This window comes from Heptranchias perlo, unplaced genomic scaffold (genome assembly GCF_035084215.1).
Source record: "Heptranchias perlo isolate sHepPer1 unplaced genomic scaffold, sHepPer1.hap1 HAP1_SCAFFOLD_786, whole genome shotgun sequence".
NCBI classification, from domain to species: domain Eukaryota; kingdom Metazoa; phylum Chordata; class Chondrichthyes; order Hexanchiformes; family Hexanchidae; genus Heptranchias; species Heptranchias perlo.
The window spans coordinates 28,249-54,761 of record NW_027139820.1 but is presented as its reverse complement, the minus strand read 5'-3'; the positions used below and the strand labels follow the sequence as shown (position 1 = coordinate 54,761).

General features: G+C 49.6%; 1 protein-coding gene across 1 annotated transcript in view; it reads left to right on the top strand.

The window, feature by feature from the left end:
• LOC137319260 (myosin-binding protein C, cardiac-type-like) overlaps positions 1-26,513 on the top strand; it is a gene marked incomplete at its 5' end in the record, with an annotated part of 68,544 nt that overhangs the window by 17,393 nt on the left and 24,638 nt on the right. The window contains 5 exons of the mRNA XM_067981548.1: positions 6,406-6,571; positions 11,680-11,786; positions 17,524-17,553; positions 17,666-17,805; positions 22,421-22,495. Coding sequence (XP_067837649.1) covers positions 6,406-6,571; positions 11,680-11,786; positions 17,524-17,553; positions 17,666-17,805; positions 22,421-22,495 — 518 coding nt within the window. The remainder of the gene's footprint in view (positions 1-6,405; positions 6,572-11,679; positions 11,787-17,523; positions 17,554-17,665; positions 17,806-22,420; positions 22,496-26,513) is intronic.

Below are 26,513 nucleotides of genomic sequence, written 5' to 3'. Positions count from 1 at the left end.
AGGAAAAACTTCTTTACCCAGCGAGTGGTTAGGATCTGGAATGCACTGCCCGAGGGGGTGGTGGAGGCAGATTCAATCATGGTCTTCAAAAGGGAACTGGATAAGTACTTGAAAGGAAAAAATTTGCAGGGTTACGGGGAAAGGGCGGGGGAGTGGGACTAGCTGGATTGCTCTTGCATAGAGCCGGTGTGGACTCGATGGGCCGAATGGCCTCCTTCCACGCTGTAACCTGTCTATGATGCCACACGCCCATGCTGCCGATTTACAACCATTGCCCCCTCGCTACCGTTCCCTATTTCCCACACGGTCTCTGCCACTGACGCAGTGCCAGGTCAGTCACAGGCAAGCTCTGCAGGCCTGGTCCATGCAGAAGGTTTGGACTCCAGTTCAGAAATGGTCCTGTGATTTGAGAACTGGCCCTTCACTGACTCCTCACCCTTAGGCCTGGCCTGGTCCTCCCTTTAATGATCATAATATCATTAGGTTTAGACTAGTTATGGAAAAGGATAAGGAACAATCAATTGTGAAAATACTTAACTGGAGGAGGGTTCATTTCAGTGAGTTAGAAAGGGATCTTGCCCAGGTGGATTGGAATCAGACATTATTGGTAAAACAGTAATTGAACAATGGGAGACCCTCAAGGAGGAGATGGTTCGGGTACAGAATAGACACATTCCCATGAGGGGAAAATGAAGGGCATCTAAAGCTAGAGCTCCCTGGATGACTAAAGATATAGAGATTAAAGTGAAACAGTAAAAGGAGGCTTATGACAAATGTAAGGTTCATAATACAGCAGGGAACCGGACTGAATACAGAAAGTACAGAGGAGATCTAAAAAAAGGAAATAAGAGAGAAAAAAAGAGAGAGTGTGAGAATAGATTAGTGAGTAACATAAAAGGGAACCCAAAAGTCTCTTATAAACATATAAATAGTAAAAGGGGAGTCAAAGGAGAGGGTGGGGCCGATTAGGGATAAAAAAGATGATCTTGTGGAGGTAGGGGGAATGGCTGAGGTAATAAATGAATAATTCACATCGGTCTTCACTGGAGGAGAGGATTCTGCCAATGTCACAGTAAAGGAGGAGGTCGTAGTGATATTGGAGAGGATAAAAATAGATAGAGGAGGGACCTAAAAGATTGACAGTACTCAAAGTCGAAAAGTCACCCGGTCCAGATGGTCTCCATCCTCGGTTACTGAGGGAAGTAAGGGTGGGAATTGCAGAGGCTCTGGTCACAATCTTCCAATCCTCCCCGGATATGGGGACTGTGCCGGAGGACTGGAGGATTGTAAATGTTACACCCCTGTTCAAAAAAGGGGAGAGGGATAAACCCGGCAATTACAGGCCAGGCAGCCTAATGTCGGTGATGGGGAAACTTTTAGAGACAATAATCCGGGACAAAATTAATCGGCACTCGGAAAAGTATGGGCTAATAAATAAAAGTCAGCACGGGTTTATTACATTGTGTTTGACTAACTTGATTGAGTTCTTTGATGAAATAACGGAGAGGGTTGATGAGGGGAGTGTGGTTGTTGTGTGTGGGGACTTTCAAAAGGCATTTGATAAAGTGCCACATAATAGACTTGTTAGTAAAATTAAAGCCCATGGGATTAAAGGGACAGTGTCAGTGTGGATATGAAATTGTCCAGGGGACAGAAAACAGAGAGTTGTGGTGAACGGTTGTTTTTCAGACTGGAGGGAAGTATACAGTGGTGTTCCCCAGGGGTCAGTATTAGGATCACTGCTCTTTTTGATATATATTAATGACCTGGATTTGGGTATATCGTAGTATAGTAGGTATGGCACAGGAGGAGGCCATTCGGCCCATCTTGCCTGTGCCATCTCTTTGAAAGAGCTATCCAATCAGTCCCATTCCCCTGCTCTTTCCCCTTAACCCTGTAAATTTTTCCCTTCAAGTATTTATCCAATTCTGTTTTGAAAGTTATTATTGAATCTGCTCCCACCGCCCTTTCAGGCAGTGAATTCCAGATCATCAGAACTCACTGTGTAAAAAAATGTTCCCTCATCACCCCTCTGGTTCTTTTGATGCTGACAAGTGTGAAGTGATGTATTTTGATGGGAAGAATGAGGAGAGGCAATATAAACTAAAGGGCACAATTCTAAAGGGGACGCAGGGACAGAGAGATCTGGGGGTGCACATACTCAAACCTCTGAAGGTGACAGGACAGGTTGAGAAGGCTGTTAAAAAAGCATCTGAGATCCTGGGCTTTATTAATAGAGGCACAGAGTACAAAAGCAAGGAAGTTATGCTAAACCTTTATAAAACACTGGTCAGGCCTCAGCTGGAGTATTGTGTCCAGTTCTGGGCATCACACTTTAGGGAGGATGTGAAGACCTTAGAGAGGGTGCAGAAGAGATTTACTGGAATGGTTCCAGGGGTGAGGGACTTCAGTTATGTGGATAGACTGGAGAAGCTGGGGTTGTTCTCCTTAGAGCAGAGGTTTATTCGAGGTGTTCAAAATCATGAATGGTTTTGATAGAGTAAATAAGGAGAAACTTTCCAGTGACAGGAGGGTCGGTAACCAGGGGATACACATTTAAGGTGATTTGTAAAAGAATTTTTTTACACAGTGAGTTGTGATGATCTGGAATTCACTGCCTGAAAGGGCGGTGGAAGCAGATTCAATAATAACTTTCAAAAGGGAATCGGAGAAATACTTGAAGGGAAAAAATTTACAGGGTTAAGGGGAAAGAGCAGGGGAATGGGACTGATTGGAGAGCTCTTTCAAAGAGCCAATACAAACATGATAGGCTGAATGGCCTCCTTCTGTGCTGTATTATTCGATGATTTTATAAGCCTCTCACCCTCAGGCCCGGTCTGGCCCTCCCTTCACTCGCCCTTCATCCTCAGCCCTGTCCGCATAAAGCATGTGGCAGGGAAAGATCCTTACTACTAGGCCCCAAGCACACTCCTCCTGCCCGCGCGCCCCTCCTGCCCGCGCGCCCCTCCTGCCCACGCACCCCTCCTGCCCACGCACCCCTCCTGCCCACGCACCCCTCCTGCCCACGCACCCCTCCTGCCCACGCACCCCTCCTGCCCACGCACCCCTCCTGCCCACGCACCCCTCCTGCCCACGCACCCCTCCTGCCCACGCACCCCTCCTGCCCACGCACCCCTCCTGCCCACGCACCCCTCCTGCCCACGCACCCCTCCTGCCCACGCACCCCTCCTGCCCACGCACCCCTCCTGCCCACGCACCCCTCCTGCCCACGCACCCCTCCTGCCCACCCACCCCTCCTGCCCACGCACCCCTCCTGCCCACGCACCCCTCCTGCCCACGCACCCCTCCTGCCCACGCACCCCTCCTGCCCACGCACCCCTCCTGCCCACGCACCCCTCCTGCCCACCCAACCCTCCTGCCCACGCACCCCTCCTGCCCACCCACCCCTCCTGCCCACGCACCCCTCCTGCCCACGCACCCCTCCTGCCCACGCACCCCTCCTGCCCACGCACCCCTCCTGCCCACGCACCCCTCCTGCCCACGCACCCCTCCTGCCCACGCACCCCTCCTGCCCACGCACCCCTCCTGCCCACGCACCCCTCCTGCCCACCCACCCCTCCTGCCCACCCACCCCTCCTGCCCACCCACCCCTCCTGCCCACGCACCCCTCCTGCCCACGCACCCCTCCTGCCCACGCACCCCTCCTGCCCACGCACCCCTCCTGCCCACGCACCCCTCCTGCCCACGCACTCCTCCTGCCCACGCACCCCTCCTGCCCACGCACCCCTCCTGCCCACCCACTCCTCCTGCCCACGCACCCCTCCTGCCCACGCACCCCTCCTGCCCACGCACCCCTCCTGCCCACGCACCCCTCCTGCCCACGCACTCCTCCTGCCCACCCACCCCTCCTGAGTACGCACCCCTCCTGCCCACGCACCCCTCCTGCCCACCCACCCCTCCTGCCCACGCACCCCTCCTGCCCACGCACTCCTCCCGCCCACGCACTCCTCCCGCCCACGCACCCCTCCCGCCCACCCACCCCTCCCGCCCACCCACCCCTCCTGCCCACGCACCCCTCCTGCCCACGCACCCCTCCTGCCCACGCACCCCTCCTGCCCACGCACCCCTCCTGCCCACGCACCCCTCCTGCCCACGCACCCCTCCTGCCCACGCACCCCTCCTGCCCACCCACCCCTCCTGCCCACGCACCCCTCCTGCCCACGCACCCCTCCCGCCCACGCACCCCTCCTGCCCACGCACTCCTCCCGCCCACGCACTCCTCCCGCCCACGCACCCCTCCCGCCCACCCACCCCTCCCGCCCACGCACCCCTCCCGCCCACGCACCCCTCCCGCCCACGCACTCCTCCCGCCCACGCACCCCTCCCGCCCACCCACCCCTCCCGCCCACCCACCCCTCCTGCCCACGCACCCCTCCTGCCCACGCACCCCTCCCGCCCACGCACTCCTCCCGCCCACGCACTCCTCCCGCCCACGCACCCCTCCCGCCCACGCACCCCTCCCGCCCACGCACCCCTCCCGCCCACGCACCCCTCCCGCCCACGCACCCCTCCCGCCCACGCACCCCTCCCGCCCACGCACCCCTCCCGCCCACGCACCCCTCCTGCCCACGCACCCCTCCTGCCCACGCACCCCTCCTGCCCACCCACTCCTCCTGCCCACCCAACCCTCCTGCCCACGCACCCCTCCTGCCCACGCACCCCTCCTGCCCACGCACCCCTCCTGCCCACGCACCCCTCCTGCCCACGCACCCCTCCTGCCCACGCACCCCTCCTGCCCACGCACCCCTCCTGCCCACGCACCCCTCCTGCCCACGCACCCCTCCTGCCCACGCACCCCTCCTGCCCACGCACCCCTCCTGCCCACGCACCCCTCCTGCCCACGCACCCCTCCTGCCCACGCACCCCTCCTGCCCACGCACTCCTCCTGCCCACGCACTCCTCCTGCCCACGCACCCCTCCTGCCCACGCACCCCTCCTGCCCACCCACCCCTCCTGCCCACGCACTCCTCCTGCCCACGCACCCCTCCTGCCCACGCACTCCTCCTGCCCACGCACTCCTCCTGCCCACGCACCCCTCCTGCCCACGCACCCCTCCTGCCCACGCACCCCTCCTGCCCACGCACCCCTCCTGCCCACGCACTCCTCCTGCCCACGCACCCCTCCTGCCCACGCACTCCTCCTGCCCACGCACCCCTCCTGCCCACGCACCCCTCCTGCCCACGCACCCCTCCTGCCCACGCACCCCTCCTGCCCACGCACCCCTCCTGCCCACGCACCCCTCCTGCCCACGCACCCCTCCTGCCCACGCACCCCTCCTGCCCACGCACCCCGCACTCCTCCTGCCCACGCACTCCTCCTGCCCACGCACCCCTCCTGCCCACGCACCCCTCCTGCCCACGCACCCCTCCTGCCCACGCACCTCTCCTGCCCACCCACCCCTCCTGCCCACGCACCCCTCCTGCCCACCCACTCCTCCTGCCCACGCACCCCTCCTGCCCACGCACCCCTCCTGCCCACCCACCCCTCCTGCCCACCCACCCCTCCTGCCCACGCACCCCTCCTGCCCACGCACCCCTCCTGCCCACCCACCCCTCCTGCCCACGCACCCCTCCTGCCCACGCACCCCTCCTGCCCACGCACCCCTCCTGCCCACGCACCCCTCCTGCCCACGCACCCCTCCTGCCCACCCACCCCTCCTGCCCACGCACCCCTCCTGCCCACGCACTCCTCCTGCCCACGCACCCCTCCTGCCCACGCACCCCTCCTGCCCACCCACCCCTCCTGCCCACGCGCTCCTCCTGCCCACGCGCCCCTCCTGCCCACGCACTCCTCCTGCCCACGCGCCCCTCCTGCCCACGCACTCCTCCTGCCCACGCACCCCTCCTGCCCACGCACCCCTCCTGCCCACGCACCCCTCCTGCCCACGCACTCCTCCTGCCCACGCACCCCTCCTGCCCACGCACCCCTCCTGCCCACGCACCCCTCCTGCCCACGCACCCCTCCTGCCCACGCACCCCTCCTGCCCACGCACTCCTCCTGCCCACGCACTCCTCCTGCCCACGCACCCCTCCTGCCCACACATTCTGATCTGGTTACCACAGATGGACTTGTGTTTCCCTTGCGGGCAGGTCATAATCTATAAATGTGTCCTGATGCTGAGGGGTGAGGGCCCCAATATCCCATTGTCCGTGTTTGAGACACAGGAAGAAGCGTCGGCCCTTCGATTGTTTTGGCCCATCAAACGTTTGCGCTCTCCTCGGCCTGCTCATTTCCCATAGCAACGGTTGGGCAGAGTCCTGCTCCCACTTGTCTGGGCCGGACTGAGAGGTGAAAGGTCAGTGCTGTAGCCTGGTTTTCCCATATTCTGCTCTGCTCCCCACCCCACCCCACCCCACCCCACCCTCACCCCTTCTGTGTCTGCAGAGAAAAAGCTGGAGATTTACCAGAGCATTGCAGATCTGACAGTGAAGGCCAAGGAGCAGGCCATCTTCAAGTGTGAGGTGTCTGATGAGCACGTCAAAGGAAAGTGGTTTAAGAACGGCTTGGAGGTCGTGCCCACTGACAGACTGAAAATCACACACATCGGCAGGTAAACAGGGAAGGAGGGCCACGTGCCGGGGGGGGGAGAGGGGAGGCAGGGTGTGTGACTGCAGCACGGCCTGTAGCCCTGCCTCATTATAAAAGCCTCAGCTGCAGATTGGAACAACAGTGACTGCACATTAAAAGTACTTCATTGGTTGTGAAGTGGTTTGAAGTGTTCTGAGGACGTACAAGGTGCTATATCAAGGCAAGTTCTTTCTTTTGTGCACAGTCGCTGGCTGTCGGCCAGCTGCACCTGGGGGCCTTGAAATCCACCCGCACAATTTAAAAACAAATGTAATCATGGGATATGGGCGCCACTGGCAAGGCCGGCATTTATTGCCCTTGAGAAGGGAGTGATGGGCCGCCTTCCCCTTGAACCGCTGCAGTCCGTGTGGTGAAGGTTCTCCCACAGTGCTGTTGGGCAGGGAGTTCCAGCATTTTGACCCTTCATCGTTGCTGGGCCAAACTCCTTCCGATCGCGGCCTCTCTCTCCCCCCGCTACAATCGGTGACCACCCTCCCCCACCACCACCACAAACCCCGATCTGCGGCCCACCCAACCATCCGATCGACAGAGACCCTCCCCCCGGGGTCCCGGCCTGCGACCTCCTGCCCCTTTTCACGCCTGTCAATCCGGCCAGCCACTGGGCGGGAAACCGAAAACAAATTATGATGAGGTCCTGCCTTTAAATTGGGAAAGGTCTCCCCGTCCCCGGCTTTGCTGGGTTATTCAGTCACTTTCAGCACCCCCCGCACCCTCCCTGTAAATATCAGGGCCACACTGTTACAGTCTGTTGTATTACTGTCAAAACCACAGTATTACAATCTGTTGCATTACTGTCAATGCACAGTGTTACAGTCTGTTGTATTACTTTCAAAACCACACTGTTACAATCTGTTGTATTACTGTCAAACCCACAGTATTACAATCTGTTGTATTACTGTCAAACCCACAGTGTTACAATCTGTTGTATTACTGTCAAACCCACAGTATTACAATCTGTTGTATTACTGTCAAACCCACAGTGTTACAATCTGTTGTATTACTGTCAACCCCACAGTGTTACAATCTGTTGTATTACTGTCAACCCCAGACTGTTACAATCTGTTGTATTATTGACAAAACCACACTGTTACAGTCTGTTGCATTACTGACAAAACCACACTGTTACAGTCTGTTGTATTACTGTCAACCCACAGACTGTTACAGTCTGTTGTATGACTGTCAAACCCACAGTATTACAGTCTGTTGTATTACTGTCAAACCCACAGTATTACAGGCTGTTGTATTACTGTCAATGCACAGTGTTACAGTCTGTTGTATTACTGTCAAATCCACACTGTTACAGTCTGTTGTATTACTTTCAAAACCACACTGTTACAGTCTGTTGTATTACTGTCAACCCCAGACTGTTACAGTCTGTTGTATTACTGTCAAACCCACAGTATTACAGTCTGTTGTATTACTGTCAAACCCACAGTATTACAGGCTGTTGTATTACTGTCAATGCACAGTGTTACAGTCTGTTGTATTACTGTCAAAACCACAGTGTTACAGTCTGTTGTATTACTGACAAAACCACACTGTTACAGTCTGTTGTATTACTGTCAAATCCACACTGTTACAGTCTGTTGTATTACTGTCAAACCCACAGTATTACAGTCTGTTGTATTACTGTCAAACCCACAGTATTACAGTCTGTTGTATTACTGTCAAATCCACACTGTTACAGTCTGTTGTATTACTGTCAAACCCACAGTATTACAGTCTGTTGTATTACTGTCAAACCCACAGTATTACAGTCTGTTGTATTACTGTCAAACCCACAGTATTACAGTCTGTTGTATTACTGTCAAATCCACACTGTTACAGTCTGTTGTATTACTGTCAAACCCACAGTGTTACAGTCTGTTGTATTACTGTCAAACCCACAGTATTACAGTCTGTTGTATTACTGTCAAACCCACAGTATTACAGTCTGTTGTATTACTGTCAAACCCACAGTATTACAATCTGTTGTATTACTGTCAAACCCACAGTGTTACAATCTGTTGTATTACTGTCAACCCCACAGTGTTACAATCTGTTGTATTACTGTCAACCCCAGACTGTTACAATCTGTTGTATTATTGACAAAACCACACTGTTACAGTCTGTTGCATTACTGACAAAACCACACTGTTACAGTCTGTTGTATTACTGTCAACCCACAGACTGTTACAGTCTGTTGTATGACTGTCAAACCCACAGTATTACAGTCTGTTGTATTACTGTCAAACCCACAGTATTACAGGCTGTTGTATTACTGTCAATGCACAGTGTTACAGTCTGTTGTATTACTGTCAAATCCACACTGTTACAGTCTGTTGTATTACTTTCAAAACCACACTGTTACAGTCTGTTGTATTACTGTCAACCCCAGACTGTTACAGTCTGTTGTATTACTGTCAAACCCACAGTATTACAGTCTGTTGTATTACTGTCAAACCCACAGTATTACAGGCTGTTGTATTACTGTCAATGCACAGTGTTACAGTCTGTTGTATTACTGTCAAAACCACAGTGTTACAGTCTGTTGTATTACTGACAAAACCACACTGTTACAGTCTGTTGTATTACTGTCAAATCCACACTGTTACAGTCTGTTGTATTACTGTCAAACCCACAGTATTACAGTCTGTTGTATTACTGTCAAACCCACAGTATTACAGTCTGTTGTATTACTGTCAAATCCACACTGTTACAGTCTGTTGTATTACTGTCAAACCCACAGTATTACAGTCTGTTGTATTACTGTCAAACCCACAGTATTACAGTCTGTTGTATTACTGTCAAACCCACAGTATTACAGTCTGTTGTATTACTGTCAAATCCACACTGTTACAGTCTGTTGTATTACTGTCAAACCCACAGTGTTACAGTCTGTTGTATTACTGTCAAACCCACACTGTTACAGTCTGTTGTATTACTGTCAAACCCACAGTATTACAGTCTGTTGTATTACTGTCAAACCCACAGTATTACAGTCTGTTGTATTACTGTCAAAACCACAGTGTTACAGTCTGTTGTATTACTGTCAAACCCACAGTATTACAGTCTGTTGTATTACTGTCAAATCCACACTGTTACAGTCTGTTGTATTACTGTCAAACCCACAGTGTTACAGTCTGTTGTATTACTGTCAATGCACAGTGTTACAGTCTGTTGTATCACTGTCAAACCCACAGTATTACAGGCTGTTGTATTACTGTCAATGCACAGTGTTACAGTCTGTTGTATCACTGTCAAATCCACAGTGTTACAGTCTGTTGTATTACTGTCAAAACCACAGTGTTACAGTCTGTTGTATTACTGTCAAACCCACAGTATTACAGTCTGTTGTATCACTGTCAAACCCACAGTATTACAGGCTGTTGTATTACTGTCAATGCACAGTGTTACAGTCTGTTGTATTACTGTCAAACCCACACTGTTACAGTCTGTTGTATTACTGTCAATGCACAGTGTTACAGTCTGTTGTATCACTGTCAAACCCACAGTATTACAGGCTGTTGTATTACTGTCAATGCACAGTGTTACAGTCTGTTGTATCACTGTCAAACCCACAGTATTACAGTCTGTTGTATCACTGTCAAACCCACAGTATTACAGGCTGTTGTATTACTGTCAATGCACAGTGTTACAGTCTGTTGTATCACTGTCAAACCCACAGTATTACAGTCTGTTGTATCACTGTCAAACCCACAGTATTACAGGCTGTTGTATTACTGTCAATGCACAGTGTTACAGTCTGTTGTATTACTGTCAAATCCAGTGTTACAGTCTGTTGTATTACTGTCAAAACCACACTGTTACAGTCTGTTGTATTACTGACAAAACCACAGTGTTACAGTCTGTTGTATTACTGTCAAATCCACACTGTTACAGTCTGTTGTATTACTGTCAAACCCACAGTATTACAGTCTGTTGTATTACTGTCAAAGCCACACTGTTACAGTCTGTTGTATTACTGTCAAACCCACAGTATTACAGTCTGTTGTATTACTGTCAAACCCACAGTATTACAGTCTGTTGTATTACTGTCAAACCCACAGTATTACAGTCTGTTGTATTACTGTCAAAACCACAGTGTTACAGTCTGTTGTATTACTGTCAAACCCACAGTATTACAGTCTGTTGTATTACTGTCAAATCCACACTGTTACAGTCTGTTGTATTACTGTCAAACCCACAGTGTTACAGTCTGTTGTATTACTGTCAATGCACAGTGTTACAGTCTGTTGTATCACTGTCAAACCCACAGTATTACAGGCTGTTGTATTACTGTCAATGCACAGTGTTACAGTCTGTTGTATCACTGTCAAATCCACAGTGTTACAGTCTGTTGTATTACTGTCAAAACCACAGTGTTACAGTCTGTTGTATTACTGTCAAACCCACAGTATTACAGTCTGTTGTATTACTGTCAAAACCACAGTGTTACAGTCTGTTGTATTACTGTCAAACCCACAGTATTACAGTCTGTTGTATCACTGTCAAACCCACAGTATTACAGGCTGTTGTATTACTGTCAATGCACAGTGTTACAGTCTGTTGTATTACTGTCAAATCCAGTGTTACAGTCTGTTGTATTACTGTCAAAACCACACTGTTACAGTCTGTTGTATTACTGACAAAACCACAGTGTTACAGTCTGTTGTATTACTGTCAAATCCACAGTGTTACAGTCTGTTGTATTACTGTCAAATCCACAGTGTTACAGTCTGTTGTATTACTGTCAAATCCACAGTGTTACAGTCTGTTGTATTACTGTCAAATCCACAGTTTTACAGTCTGTTGTATTACTGTCAAACCCACACTGTTACAGTCTGTTGTATTACTGTCAAACCCACACTGTTACAGTCTGTTACAATCAAACTCACATGTGTTGCAATCTGTTCTATTACTATTGGGGACACACTATTGCAACCTGTTTTAGAGTCAAATCCACACTGTTAGTCTGTTGTACTACTGTCAGTCATATTATATTACAGTCTGTTACAATCAAACCCACATGTGTTACAGTCTGCTGTATTATAGTCTGACACACACCATTGTTATGTTTGTGCTCCACAGAATTCACAAGCTTGCGATTGACAATGTGACACCAGAAGATGAGGCCGATTACACCTTCGTACCTGATGGGTTTGCCTTCAACCTCTCAGCCAAGCTGAATTTCCTGGGTGAGCTACAGTCACTGCTGGGCTTGGGACGGGGAAGTAAATCTGCAGTGATCCCCATCCCTGAGTAATAATGTGCACGACAGCACAACCTGCTGAGCAGCAAGGCAAAGTAGAATGGGAATCCAGTGCAGGGACAATGCTGGGATTGTCCAGGTTAGGACAGTTTGGGATCAATCCTCGCCATTCCAGCCTCTTCACCACTCAGGTTGCTTAAGTCAGCGAACTCTCAGCTTGAGAGTTAGACCAGTCCAATTAAACAGGTTTCCAAGTTGGTAGGTGGTTGGTCAGGAGGATATCAGAGTTGATCAATCAGGCAGAACATTAGTGATCAATCATTGATTGGTTGATGTCTCTCCTTACACTGCAATAATGTGCCCATTGATGTGTGTTCTGTCTGATTCCTGTAATGTGTCCATTGATGTGTGTTCTGTCTGATTCCTGTAATGTGTCCATTGATGTGTGTTCTGTCTGATTCCTGTAATGTGCCCATTGATGTGTGTTCAGTCTGATTCCTGTAATGTGTCCATTGATGTGTGTTCTGACTGATTCCTGTAATGTGCCCATTGATGTGTGTTCTGACTGATTCCTGCAATGTGTCCATTGATGTGTGTTCTGTCTGATTCCTGTAATGTGTCCATTGATGTGTGTTCTGTCTGATTCCTGTAATGTGTCCATTGATGTGTGTTCTGTCTGATTCCTGTAATGTGTCTATTGATGTGTGTTCTGTCTGATTCCTGTAATGTGCCCATTGATGTGTGTTCTGTCTGATTCCTGTAATGTGTCCATTGATGTGTGTTCTGTCTGATTCCTGTAATGTGCCCATTGATGTGTGTTCTGTCTGATTCCTGTCATGTGCCTATTGATGTGTGTTCTGTCTGATTCCTGTAATGTGTCTATTGATGTGTGTTCTGTCTGATTCCTGTAATGTGTCTATTGATGTGTGTTCTGTCTGATTCCTGTAATTTGTCCATTGATGTGTGTTCTGTCTGATTCCTGTAATGTGTCTATTGATGTGTGTTCTGTCTGATTCCTGTAATGTGTCTATTGATGTGTGTTCTGTCTGATTCCTGTAATTTGTCCATTGATGTGTGTTCTGTCTGATTCCTGTAATTTGTCCATTGATGTGTGTTCTGTCTGATTCCTGTAATGTGTCTATTGATGTGTGTTCTGTCTGATTCCTGTAATGTGCCCATTGATGTTTGTTCTGTCTGATTCCTGTAATGTGTCCATTGATGTGTGTTCTGTCTGATTCCTGTAATGTGCCCATTGATGTGTGTTCTGTCTGATTCCTGTCATGTGCCTATTGATGTGTGTTCTGTCTGATTCCTGTAATGTGTCTATTGATGTGTGTTCTGTCTGATTCCTGTAATGTGTCTATTGATGTGTGTTCTGTCTGATTCCTGTAATGTGTCTATTGATGTGTGTTCTGTCTGATTCCTGTAATTTGTCCATTGATGTGTGTTCTGTCTGATTCCTGTAATGTGTCCATTGATGTGTGTTCTGTCTGATTCCTGTAATGTGCCCATTGATGTGTGTTCTGACTGATTCCTGTAATGTGTCTATTGATGTGTGTTCTGACTGATTCCTGTAATGAAAGGCATGGATGTTAGGGAACTTGGGGAAATAAATAGTGATGTCTTGAGGAGTGTACATATTACAGAGAGGGAGGTGCTGGAAGTCTTAACGCGCATCAAGGTAGATAAATCTCCGGGACCTGATGAAATGTATCCCAGGACGTTATGGGAGGTGAGGGAGGAAATTGCGGGTCCCCTAGCAGAGATATTTGAATCATCCACCGCTACAGGTGAGGTGCCTGAAGATTGGAGGGTAGCAAATGTTGTGCCTTTGTTTAAGAAGGGCGGCAGGGAAAAGCCTGGGAACTACAGACCAGTGAGCCTGACATCTGTAGTGGGTAAGTTGTTAGAGGGTATTCTGAGGGACAGAATCTACAGGCATTTGGAGAGGCAGGGACTAATTAGGAACAGTCAGCATGGTTTTGTGAGAGGAAAATCATGTCTCACGAATTTGATTGAGTTTTTTGAAGGGGTAACCAAGAAGATAGATGAGGGCTGTGCAGTAGACGTGGTCTACATGGACTTCAGCAAAGCATTTGACAAGGTACCGCATGGTAGGTTGTTACATAAGGTTAAATCTCATGGGATCCAAGGTGAGGTAGCCAATTGGATACAAAATTGGCTTGACGACAGAAGACAGAGGGTGGTTGTCGAGGGTTGTTTTTCAAACTGGATGCCTGTGTCCAGCGGTGTGCCTCAGGGATCGGTGCTGGGTCCGCTGTTATTTGTTATTTATATTAATGATTTGGATGAGAATTTAGGAGGCATGGTTAGTAAGTTTGCAGATGACACCAAGATTGGTGGCATTGTGGACAGTGAAGAAGGTTATCTAGGATTGCAACGGGATCTTGATAAATTGGGCCAGTGGGCCGATGAATGGCAGATGGAGTTTAATTTAGATAAATGTGAGGTGATGCATTTTGGTAGATCGAATCGGGCCAGGACCTACTCCGTTAATGGTAGGGCGTTGGGGAGAGTTATAGAACAAAGAGATCTAGGAGTACAGATTCATAGCTCCTTGAAAGTGGAGTCACAGGTGGATAGGGTGGTGAAGAAGGCATTCAGCATGCTTGGTTTCATTGGTCAGAACATTGAATGCAGGAGTTGGGATGTCTTGTTGAAGTTGTACAGGGCATTGGTGAGGCCACACTTGGAGTACTGTGTACAGTTCTGGTCACCCTATTATAGAAAGGATATTATTAAACTAGAAAGAGTGCAGAAAAGATTTACTAGGATGCTACCGGGACTTGATGGTTTGACTTACAGGGAGAGGTTAGACAGACTGGGACTTTATTCCCTGGAGAGTAGGAGGTTAAGGGGTGATCTTATAGAAGTCTATAAAATAATGAGGGGCATAGATAAGGTCGATAGTCAAAATCTTTTCCCAAAGGTAGGGGAGTCTATAACGAGGGGGCACAGATTTAAGGTGAGAGGGGAGAGATACAAAAGGATCCAGAGGGGCAATTTTTTCACTCAAAGGGTGGTGAGTGTCTGGAACGAGCTGCCAGAGGCAGTAGTAGAGGCGGGTACAATTTTGTCTTTTTAAAAGCATTTGGACAGTTACATGGGGAAGATGGGTATCGAGGGATATGGGCCAAGTGCAGGCAATTGGGACTAGCTTAGTGGTATAAACTGGGCGACATGGACATGTTGGGCCGAAGGGCCTGTTTCCATGTTGTAACTTCTATGATTCTATGATGTGTGTTCTGTCTGATTCCTGTAATGTGTCTATTGATGTGTGTTCTGTCTGATTCCTGTAATGTGTCTATTGATGTGTGTTCTGACTGATTCCTGTAATGTGTCTATTGATGTGTGTTCTGTCTGATTCCTGTAATGTGCCCATTGATGTGTGTTCTGTCTGATTCCTGTAATGTGTCTATTGATGTGTGTTCTGTCTGATTCCTGTAATGTGCCCATTGATGTGTGTTCTGTCTGATTCCTGTAATGTGTCCATTGATGTGTGTTCTGTCTGATTCCTGTAATGTGTCCATTGATGTGTGTTCTGTCTGATTCCTGTAATGTGTCTATTGATGTGTGTTCTGTCTGATTCCTGTAATGTGTCTATTGATGTGTGTTCTGTCTGATTCCTGTAATGTGTCCGTTGATGTGTGTTCTGTCTGATTCCTGTCATGTGCCCATTGATGTGTGTTCTGTCTGATTCCTGTAATGTGCCTATTGATGTGTGTTCTGTCTGATTCCTGTAATGTGTCCATTGATGTGTGTTCTGTCTGATTCCTGTAATGTGCCCATTGATGTGTGTTCTGTCTGATTCCTGTAATGTGCCCATTGATGTGTGTTCTGTCTGATTCCTGTAATGTGTCCATTGATGTGTGTTCTGTCTGATTCCTGTAATGTGCCCATTGATGTGTGTTCTGTCTGATTCCTGTAATGTGTCCATTGATGTGTGTTCTGTCTGATTCCTGTAATGTTTCTATTGATGTGTGTTCTGTCTGATTCCTGTAATGTGCCCATTGATGTGTGTTCTGTCTGATTCCTGTAATGTTTCTATTGATGTGTGTTCTGTCTGATTCCTGTAATGTGTCTATTGATGTGTGTTCTGTCTGATTCCTGTAATGTGTCCATTGATGTGTGTTCTGTCTGATTCCTGTAATGTGTCTATTGATGTGTGTTCTGTCTGATTCCTGTAATGTGCCTATTGATGTGTGTTCTGTCTGATTCCTGTAATGTGTCTATTGATGTGTGTTCTGTCTGATTCCTGTAATGTGTCCATTGATGTGTGTTCTGTCTGATTCCTGTAATGTGCCCATTGATGTGTGTTCTGTCTGATTCCTGTAATGTGCCCATTGATGTGTGTTCTGTCTGATTCCTGTAATGTGTCCATTGATGTGTGTTCTGTCTGATTCCTGTAATGTTTCTATTGATGTGTGTTCTGTCTGATTCCTGTAATGTGTCCATTGATGTGTGTTCTGTCTGATTCCTGTAATGTGCCCATTGATGTGTGTTCTGTCTGATTCCTGTAATGTTTCTATTGATGTGTGTTCTGTCTGATTCCTGTAATGTGTCTATTGATGTGTGTTCTGTCTGATTCCTGTAATGTGTCCATTGATGTGTGTTCTGTCTGATTCCTGTAATGTGTCCATTGATGTGTGTTCTGTCTGATTCCTGTAATGTTTCTATTGATGTGTGTTCTGTCTGATTCCTGTAATGTGTCCATTGATGTGTGTTCTGTCTGATTCCTGTAATGTGCCCATTGATGTGTGTTCTGTCTGATTCCTGTAATGTTTCTATTGATGTGTGTTCTGTCTGATTCCTGTAATGTGTCTATTGATGTGTGTTCTGTCTGATTCCTGTAATGTGTCCATTGATGTGTGTTCTGTCTGATTCCTGTAATGTGTCCATTGATGTGTGTTCTGTCTGATTCCTGTAATGTTTCTATTGATGTGTGTTCTGTCTGATTCCTGTAATGTGTCCATTGATGTGTGTTCTGTCTGATTCCTGTAATGTGTCCATTGATGTGTGTTCTGTCTGATTCCTGTAATGTGTCTATTGATGTGTGTTCTGTCTGATTCCTGTAATGTGTCCATTGATGTGTGTTCTGTCTGATTCCTGTAATGTTTCTATTGATGTGTGTTCTGTCTGATTCCTGTAATGTGTCCATTGATGTGTGTTCTGTCTGATTCCTGTAATGTGCCCATTGATGTGTGTTCTGTCTGATTCCTGTAATGTTTCTATTGATGTGTGTTCTGTCTGATTCCTGTAATGTGTCTATTGATGTGTGTTCTGTCTGATTCCTGTAATGTGTCCATTGATGTGTGTTCTGTCTGATTCCTGTCATGTTTCTATTGATGTGTGTTCTGTCTGATTCCTGTAATGTGCCCATTGATGTGTGTTCTGTCTGATTCCTGTAATGTGTCTATTGATGTGTGTTCTGTCTGATTCCTGTAATGTGTCTACTGATGTGTGTTCTGTCTGATTCCTGTAATGTGTCTATTGATGTGTGTTCTGTCTGATTCCTGTAATTTGTCCATTGATGTGTGTTCTGTCTGATTCCTGTAATGTGCCCATTGATGTGTGTTCTGTCGGATTCCTGTAGTACGATCCTTTCTACACTGTGTTCATTCTGTTGCAGGTTTTCTCCTTAATTTTAATGTTGTACCCGTCTTTTTCATCCTTTCTCTCTCTCTTCCTTTTTGTCTCTCCAGAGGTTAAAATCGACTATGTGCCCCGACAAGGTACAGTGTTTATTTTTCACACCTATCTCAGTATTTACAGTGTTCCATTGCTGGTGTTGGATCTGTCTCCGCTCCCTCACTGTGTTGACAGAGATGTACCTCAACTCCACAGATCCTCCCAAAATCCACCTGGACTGTTTGGGCAGCATTCCCGATACCACTATCATTGTTGTGGCTGGGAACAAACTGCGACTGGATGTGCCCATCAGTGGAGAGCCGATGCCCACTGTTGTCTGGACCAAGGGCAACAAGGTAGGACCGGGGTCAGTGCTGGAATGGAGGGGTGCTGGGGGGAGGGATCTCTCAATCAGCCACCTTCAATGGGGGCAAGCCTTGGTAGACCAGCATCTGGACTTTGAGTGAGCTGATGGTAGACCACACGTACCCTGCAGCTCACCGGGACGGGTATGTGCCAGTGACTCGCTGGAAGGAGCTGAGATTGAAAGAGTTTCCAACAGTGGGCACCCAATGGTGAGCAGTGAGCGACCCTTCGAGCTGATCGCCCCAGAATGCACAATAACTACACCAGCCCAAAAGTACACTGACCCCTGTGTAGGCCCAGCTTTGATTGTTGCTGCTCGTAACCATTTACACCACCCTTGGGGCTGAGGCAGGGGCGGGCAGGAGTCATGGCTAACTCAGTGCTGTGGCCCTCTGACATCAATGGGGACGGAGAGCATCTGTGACCACTGGGCCTTGATGGGACCTCGGCAAGATGATGACAGGTAAGATCTCAATGTTCAGTGTACACACATACCGTGAACAGTACACTCACACAATGTACAGCAACATACACTTACTGTCCTGGGACAGTCAGGTGTTTCTGTGACTGTCGATGTGAGTCCCACACGGGGTGTTGCCTCCCTGGTGTCAGGGTAAAGGACGTCACAGAGAGGGTGCAGAACATTGTGCGGGGGGAGGGGAACAGCCAGAGGTCATGGTCCATGTGGGGACCAATGACATAGGAAAGAAAAGGGATGAAATCCCGTGGCTCGAGTTTCAGGAGCTCGGGGAGGAAGTTAAAAAGCAGGACCTCAAAGGTAATAATCTCTGGATTATTCCCAGTGCCTTGCACTAGTGAGTATTGGAATATAGGATAAAACAGGTAAATGCATGGCTGGAGACATGGTGCAGGAGGGGGGGGCTTTAGATTTTGGGACCAGTTCTGGGGGAGGTGGGACCTGTACAGGCCGGACGGGTTGCACCTCAACAGGGCTGGAACCAATATCCTCACGGGGAGGTTCACTAGTGCTGTGGGGGGAGGGGGGGTTTAAACTGATTTGGCAGGGTGATGGGCGCCAGGATGTAGCACTGGAAAGGAGAAACAAGGGACACAAAGGATCGGGAGAGAAAGATAGCACTAGAGCAAGAAATAGTACAGTATTAGGTGGGATCAGACTAAGAGACAACACGAGAAAGTCTAAGACTGGTTTACAGTGCATGTGTGTAAACGCACGAAGTGTGGTAAATAAGGTCAGTGAGCTGCAGACGCAAATAGTCACATGGGAATATGATGTCGTGGTGATAACGGAGACCGGGCTCAAAAAAGGGCAGGATTGGGTACTAAACATTCCTGGATACAAGGTGTTCAGGAAAGATAGGGAAGGAAAGAAAGGAGAGTGGGTGGCAGTATTGATTAAGGAGAATATTGCAGTCCTGGAGAGGGAGGATGTCCTCGAGGGGTCAAGAATAGAATCTATTTGGGTTGGAGTTAAGAAACAAAAGAGGTGCCATTACACTACTGGGTGTATTCTCTCGACCACCAACAAGATATAGAGGAGCAAATTTGCTGGGAAATTACAGAGAGGTGCAAGAACTATAGAGTAGTGATAATGGGGGACTTCAACTATCCTAATATAGACAGGGATAGTAATAGTGTAAAGGGCAGAGAGGGGGAGGAATTTCTGAAGTGTGTTCAGGAGAACTTTGTTGATCAGTGTGTTTCCAGCCCAGTGAGGAAGGAGACATTGCTGGATCTGGTTCTGGGGAATGAGGTGGGTCAAGTGGAGCGAGAGTCAGTGGGGGAACATTTAGGGAACAGTGATCATAGTATCATAAGGTTTAGATTAGTTATGGAAAAGGACAAGGAGCAATCTAGAGTAAAAATACTTAATTGGAGGAGGGCCAATTTCAGTGGGATGAGAATGGATCTGGCCCGGAATCAAAGGTTGGCAGGCAAAACTGTAATTGAACAGTGGGCGGCCTTTGAGGAGATGGTTCGGGTACAGTCTGGGCACATTCCCATGAGGCAGAAAGGTAGGGCAACTAAAGCCAGAGCTCCCTGGATGATGAAAGAGATAGAGAGTAAGATGAGCAGAAAAAGGGGGTGTATGACAGATGACAGATTGATAACACAAGTGAGAACCAGACAGGATATAGAAAGTTCAGAGAGGAAGTGAAAAGGGAAATAAGAGGGGCAAAGAGAGAGCATGAGAATAGACTGGCGGCCAACATAAAAGGGAATCCAGAAGTCTTCTACAGGCATGTAAACGGTAAACGGGTAGCAAGAGGAGGGACCATAAAGATCTACTCATGGAGGCAGAGGGCATGGCCGAGGTACTAAATGAATATATTTCATCTGTCTTTACCAAGGAAGAAGATGCTGCCAGAGTCTCAGTAAAGGAAAATATAGTTGAGATACTGGATGGGCTAAAAATTGATAAAGAAGAGGTACTAGAAAGACTGGCTGTACATAAAGTGGATAAGCACCCGGTCCAGATGGGATGTACCCCAGGTGCTGAGGGAAGTAAGGGTGGAAATTGCAGAGGCACTGGCCAAAATCTTCCAAACATCCGTAGATGTGGGGGTGGTGCCAGAGGACTGGAGAATTGCAAATATTACACCCTTGTTCAAAAAAAGAATGTAAGGATAAACCCAGCAACTACAGGCCAGATGTGGATTAATTAAGGAAAGTCAGCACGGGTTTGTTAAAGGCAAATCGTGTTAAACTAACTTGATAGAGTTTTTTGATGCCGTACCTGCCCTGGGAGTGTTTGATGGGACAGTGTAGAGGGAGCTTTACTCTGTATCTAACCCATGCTGTCCCTGCCCTGGGAGTGTTTGATGGGACAGTGTAGAGGGAGCTTTACTCTGTATCTAACCCGTGCTGTACCTGTCCTGGGAGTGTTTGATGGGACAGTGTAGAGGGAGCTTTACTCTGTATCTAACCCGTGCTGTACCTGCCCTGGGAGTGTTTGATGGGACAGTGTAGAGGGAGCTTTACTCTGTATCTAACCCGTGCTGTACCTGCCCTGGGAGTGTTTGATGAGACAGTGTAGAGGGAGCTTTACTCTGTATCTAACCCGTGCTGTACCTGCCCTGGGAGTGTTTGATGGGACAGTGTGGAGGGAGCTTTACTCTGTATCTAACCCGTGCTGTACCTGCCCTGGGAGTGTTTGATGGGACAGTGTAGAGGGAGCTTTACTCTGTATCTAACCCGTGCTGTACCTGTCCTGGGAGTGTTTGATGGGACAGTGTAGAGGGAGCTTTACTCTGTATCTAACCCGTGCTGTACCTGCCCTGGGAGTGTTTGATGGGACAGTGTAGAGGGAGCTTTACTCTGTATCTAACCCGTGCTGTACCTGCCCTGGGAGTGTTTGATGGGACAGTGTAGAGGGAGCTTTACTCTGTATCTAACCCGTGCTGTACCTGCCCTGGGAGTGTTTGATGGGACAGTGTAGAGGGAGCTTTACTCTGTATCTAACCCGTGCTGTACCTGCCCTGGGAGTGTTTGATGGGACAGTGTAGAGGGAGCTTTACTCTGTATCTAACCCGTGCTGTACCTGCCCTGGGAGTGTTTGATGGGACAGTGTAGAGGGAGCTTTACTCTGTATCTAACCCGTGCTGTACCTGCCCTGGGAGGGTTTGGGGTGCTCTGATTATCAGTGGTATTTAGTCCCTGTGCAGTTGAAGTCTGCTGCCACAATCCTATTTGAGTAAAGTGTCCAATCACAGCACGGCGTGACCCTCCTGCTCCCCCTCGGTGTTGCCTGTTGTCGATGGTCGGGTTTACATTGTGTCGTTCCGTTAGCTTGCTCATTATCAGAAGCTGAATCGATCGTCATTTCATCTCCACCGACTTCCAGTTCACTACATCTTTTCTTCACTCCTGCCGTTCACACTCATGCTGTTCACCATTGTTCACACTGAGCACCTGTCCACATCCACTCACTTGTTCAGCTCACCCGATCTGTCCATTCACCCACAATGCTGGCCAGTGACATTCCGAGGAAAGGTCAGAGGTCAGAGCTTGCAGGTCCATCACATTCCCTTTCCCTCCTCTCCCAGTCTGATATCCTGATCCCCTCGGCTCACTGCTCCGGCATTCCCTCCACCGCCCTTTGCTCTCCTTCTCTGACTCTCTCCCTCTCTCTCTCTCTCTCTCTCTGGTCCTCCCTCTCAATCACTCTTTCGCTGTCCCTCTCTCTCTCTCCGTCTCCCTCTCTCCCTCTATCTCTCTATCTGGCCCTCTGGCCCTCTCTCTCTCTCTCTCTCTCTCTCTCTCTGGCCCTCCCTCTCTCTCTCTCCCTCCCTCTCTCGCCCTCCCTCTCTCTCTCGCCCTCCCTCTCTCGCCCTCCCTCCCTCGCCCTCCCTCCCTCTCTCTCGCTCTCTCTTTCGCTGTCCCTCTCTCTCCCTCTGTCCCTCTCTCTTTCTCGGTCTCCCTCTCCCTCTCTCTCTCTCTCTCTCTGTCCATCCCACTCTCTTTCTCTCTTTCTTTCTATTCTCCCTCTCTCTTGTCTCTCCCCATCCATTCATTCCCCTTGTTCTGCTGGTCATGGATCACCCTTTCTTTCCCTCCACCACTGGCTCGTTCCACTCATCTCTCCGGGTCACACCGTTACTTCATGGCTATGCTTTGCTTGTGTAGGCAAGCAGCAAGTACCAGGGGATGGCCCTGCCCGGGGAGATGGACATCAGCGCAGACCTCATGAAGGATGGTCGGGTAAGTTTACAGCAGTGAGAGAACCCAGGGCGCAGCCGGCCATTCGACCATGTGTGGAAGCACCTCCCCGCGTCAATCCTCCTCAGTTCCTGATGAAGTTCCCCCGACCCCCATTAATACCCCCACCTTCCTCGGCTGCCCTGGAATTGAATTGCTCCCTGCAGCTGATAATTTACCCGGGTTGGTTTGTGTCAGTACCTCCCGATCTTCAAATCGACACTGAGGACAAAGGACCCAAGTCAACTTCCTGCACCTTTCACCAGAACATCAATCCCCATTACACCTCTCCACCCTCCCAATAATCCCCATTACACTCTCCATCCTCCCAATAATCCCCATTACACCTCTCCACCCTCCCAATAATCCCCATTACACTCTCCATCCTCCCAATAATCCCCATTACACCTCTCCACCCTCCCAATAATCCCCATTACACTCTCCATCCTCCCAATAATCCCCATTACACCTCTCCACCCTCCCAATAATCCCCATTACACTCTCCATCCTCCCAATAATCCCCATTACACCTCTCCACCCTCCCAATAATCCCCATTACACTCTCCATCCTCCCAATAATCCCCATTACACCTCTCCGCCCTCCCAATAATCCCCATTACACCTCTCCGCCCTCCCAATAATCCCCATTACACCTCTCCACCCTCCCAATAATCCCCATTACACTCTCCATCCTCCCAATAATCCCCATTACACCTCTCCACCCTCCCAATAATCCCCATTACACTCTCCATCCTCCCAATAATCCCCATTACACCTCTCCACCCTCCCAATAATCCCCATTACACTCTCCATCCTCCCAATGATCCCCATTACACCTCTCCGCCCTCCCAATAATCCCCATTACACCTCTCCGCCCTCCCAATAATCCCCATTACACCTCTCCGCCCTCCCAATAATCCCCATTACACCTCTCCACCCTCCCAATAATCCCCATTACACCTCTCCGCCCTCCCAATAATCCCCATTACACCTCTCCGCCCTCCCAATAATCCCCATTACACTCTCCGCCCTCCCAATAATCCCCATTACACTCTCCGCCCTCCCACCAATCCCCATTACACCTCTCCGCCCTCCCAATAATCCCCATTACACCTCTCCGCCCTCCCAATAATCCCCATTACACCTCTCCGCCCTCCCAATAATCCCCATTACACCTCTCCGCCCTCCCAATAATCCCCATTACACCTCTCCATCCTCCCAATAATCCCCATTACACCTCTCCGCCCTCCCAATAATCCCCATTACACCTCTCCGCCCTCCCAATAATCCCCATTACACCTCTCCGCCCTCCCAATAATCCCCATTACACCTCTCCACCCTCCCAATAATCCCCATTACACCTCTCCGCCCTCCCAATAATCCCCATTACACCTCTCCGCCCTCCCAATAATCCCCATTACACTCTCCGCCCTCCCAATAATCCCCATTACACTCTCCGCCCTCCCACCAATCCCCATTACACCTCTCCGCCCTCCCAATAATCCCCATTACACCTCTCCACCCTCCCAATAATCCCCATTACACCTCTCCGCCCTCCCAATAATCCCCATTACACCTCTCCGCCCTCCCAATAATCCCCATTACACTCTCCGCCCTCCCACTAATCCCCATTACACTCTCCGCCCTCCCACTAATCCCCATTACACTCTCCGCCCTCCCACTAATCCCCATTACACCTCTCCGCCCTCCCAATAATCCCCATTACACCTCTCCGCCCTCCCACTAATCCCCATTACACCTCTCCACTCTCCAAATAATCCCCATTACACCTCTCCACCCTCCCAATAATCCCCATTACACCTCTACACCCTCCCAATAAACTCCATTACACCTCTCCGCCCTCCCAATAATCCCCATTACACTTTCCGCCCTCCCACTAATCCCCATTACACCTCTCCACCCTCCCAATAATCCCCATTACACCTCTCCACCCTCCCAATAATCCCCATTACACTTTCCGCCCTCCCAATAATCCCCATTACACCTCTCCACCCTCCCAATAAACTCCATTACACCTCTCCGCCCTCCCAATAATCCCCATTACACTTTCCGCCCACCCACTAATCCCCATTACACCTCTCCACCCTCCCAATAAACCCCATTACAGCTCTCCACCCTCCAAATAATCCCCATTACACTCTCCACCCTCCCAATAATCCCCATTACACCTCTCCACCCTCCCAATAATCCCGATTACACCTCTCCACCATCCCAATAATCCCCATTACACCTCTCCACCCTCCCAATAATCCCCATTACACCTCTCCACCCTCCCAATAATCCCCATTACACCTCTCCACCCTCCCAATAATCCCCATTACACTCTCCGCCCTCCCAATAATCCCCATTACACATCTCCGCCCTCACAATAATCCCCATTACACCTCTCCAGGCTCCCAATAATCCCCATTACACTCTCCGCCCTGCCAATAATCCCCATTACACCTCTCCACCCTCCCAATAATCCCCATTACACTCACCGCCCTCCCACTAATCCCCATTACACCTCTCCACCGTCCCAATAATCCCCATTACACCTCTCCACCCTCCCAATAATCCCCATTACACCTCTCCGCCCTCCCAATAATCCCCATTACACCTCTCCACCCTCCCAATAATCCCCATTACACCTCTCCGCCCTCCCAATAATCCCCATTACACCTCTCCGCCCTCCCAATAATCCCCATTACACCTCTCCGCCCTCCCACTAATCCCCATTACACTCTCCGCCCTCCCACTAATCCCCATTACACTCTCCGCCCTCCCACTAATCCCCATTACACCTCTCCGCCCTCCCAATAATCCCCATTACACCTCTCCGCCCTCCCACTAATCCCCATTACACCTCTCCACTCTCCAAATAATCCCCATTACACCTCTCCACCCTCCCAATAATCCCCATTACACCTCTCCACCCTCCCAATAAACTCCATTACACCTCTCCGCCCTCCCAATAATCCCCATTACACTTTCCGCCCTCCCACGAATCCCCATTACACCTTTCCACCCTCCCAATAATCCCCATTACACCTCTCCACCCTCCCAATAAACCCCATTACAGCTCTCCACCCTCCAAATAATCCCCATTACACTCTCCACCCTCCCAATAATCCCAATTACACCTGTCCACCCTCCCAATAATCCCCATTACACCTCTCCACCATCCCAATAATCCCCATTACACCTCTCCACCCTCCCAATAATCCCCATTACACCTCTCCACCCTCCCAATAATCCCCATTACACTCTCCGCCCTCCCAATAATCCCCATTACACATCTCCGCCCTCCCAATAATCCCCATTACACCTCTCCAGGCTCCCAATAATCCCCATTACACTCTCCGCCCTCCCAATAATCCCCATTACACCTCTCCACCCTCCCAATAATCCCCATTACACTCACCGCCCTCCCACTAATCCCCATTACACCTCTCCACCCTCCCAATAATCCCCATTACACCTCTCCACCCTCCCAATAATCCCCATTACACCTCTCCACCCTCCCAATAAACCCCATTACAGCTCTCCACCCTCCCAATAATCCCCATTACACTCTCCACCCTCCCAATAATCCCCATTACACCACTCCACCCTCTCAATAATCCCCATTACACCTCTGCACCCTCCCAATAATCCCCATTACACCTCTCCACCCTCCCAATAATCCCCATGACACCTCTCCACCCTCCAAATAATCCCCATTACACCTCTCCACCCTCCCAATAATCCCCATTACACCTCTCCACCCTCCCAATAATCCCCATTACACCTCTCCACCCTCCCAATAATCCCCATTACACCTCTCCACCCTCCCAATAATCCCCATTACACATCTCCACCCTCCCAATAATCCCCATTACACCTCTCCACCATCTCAATAATCCCCATTACACCTCTCCACCATCTCAATAATCCCCATTACACATCTCCACCCTCCCAATAATCCCCATTACACCTCTTCACCCTCCCAATAATCCCCATTACACTCTCCGCCCTCTCA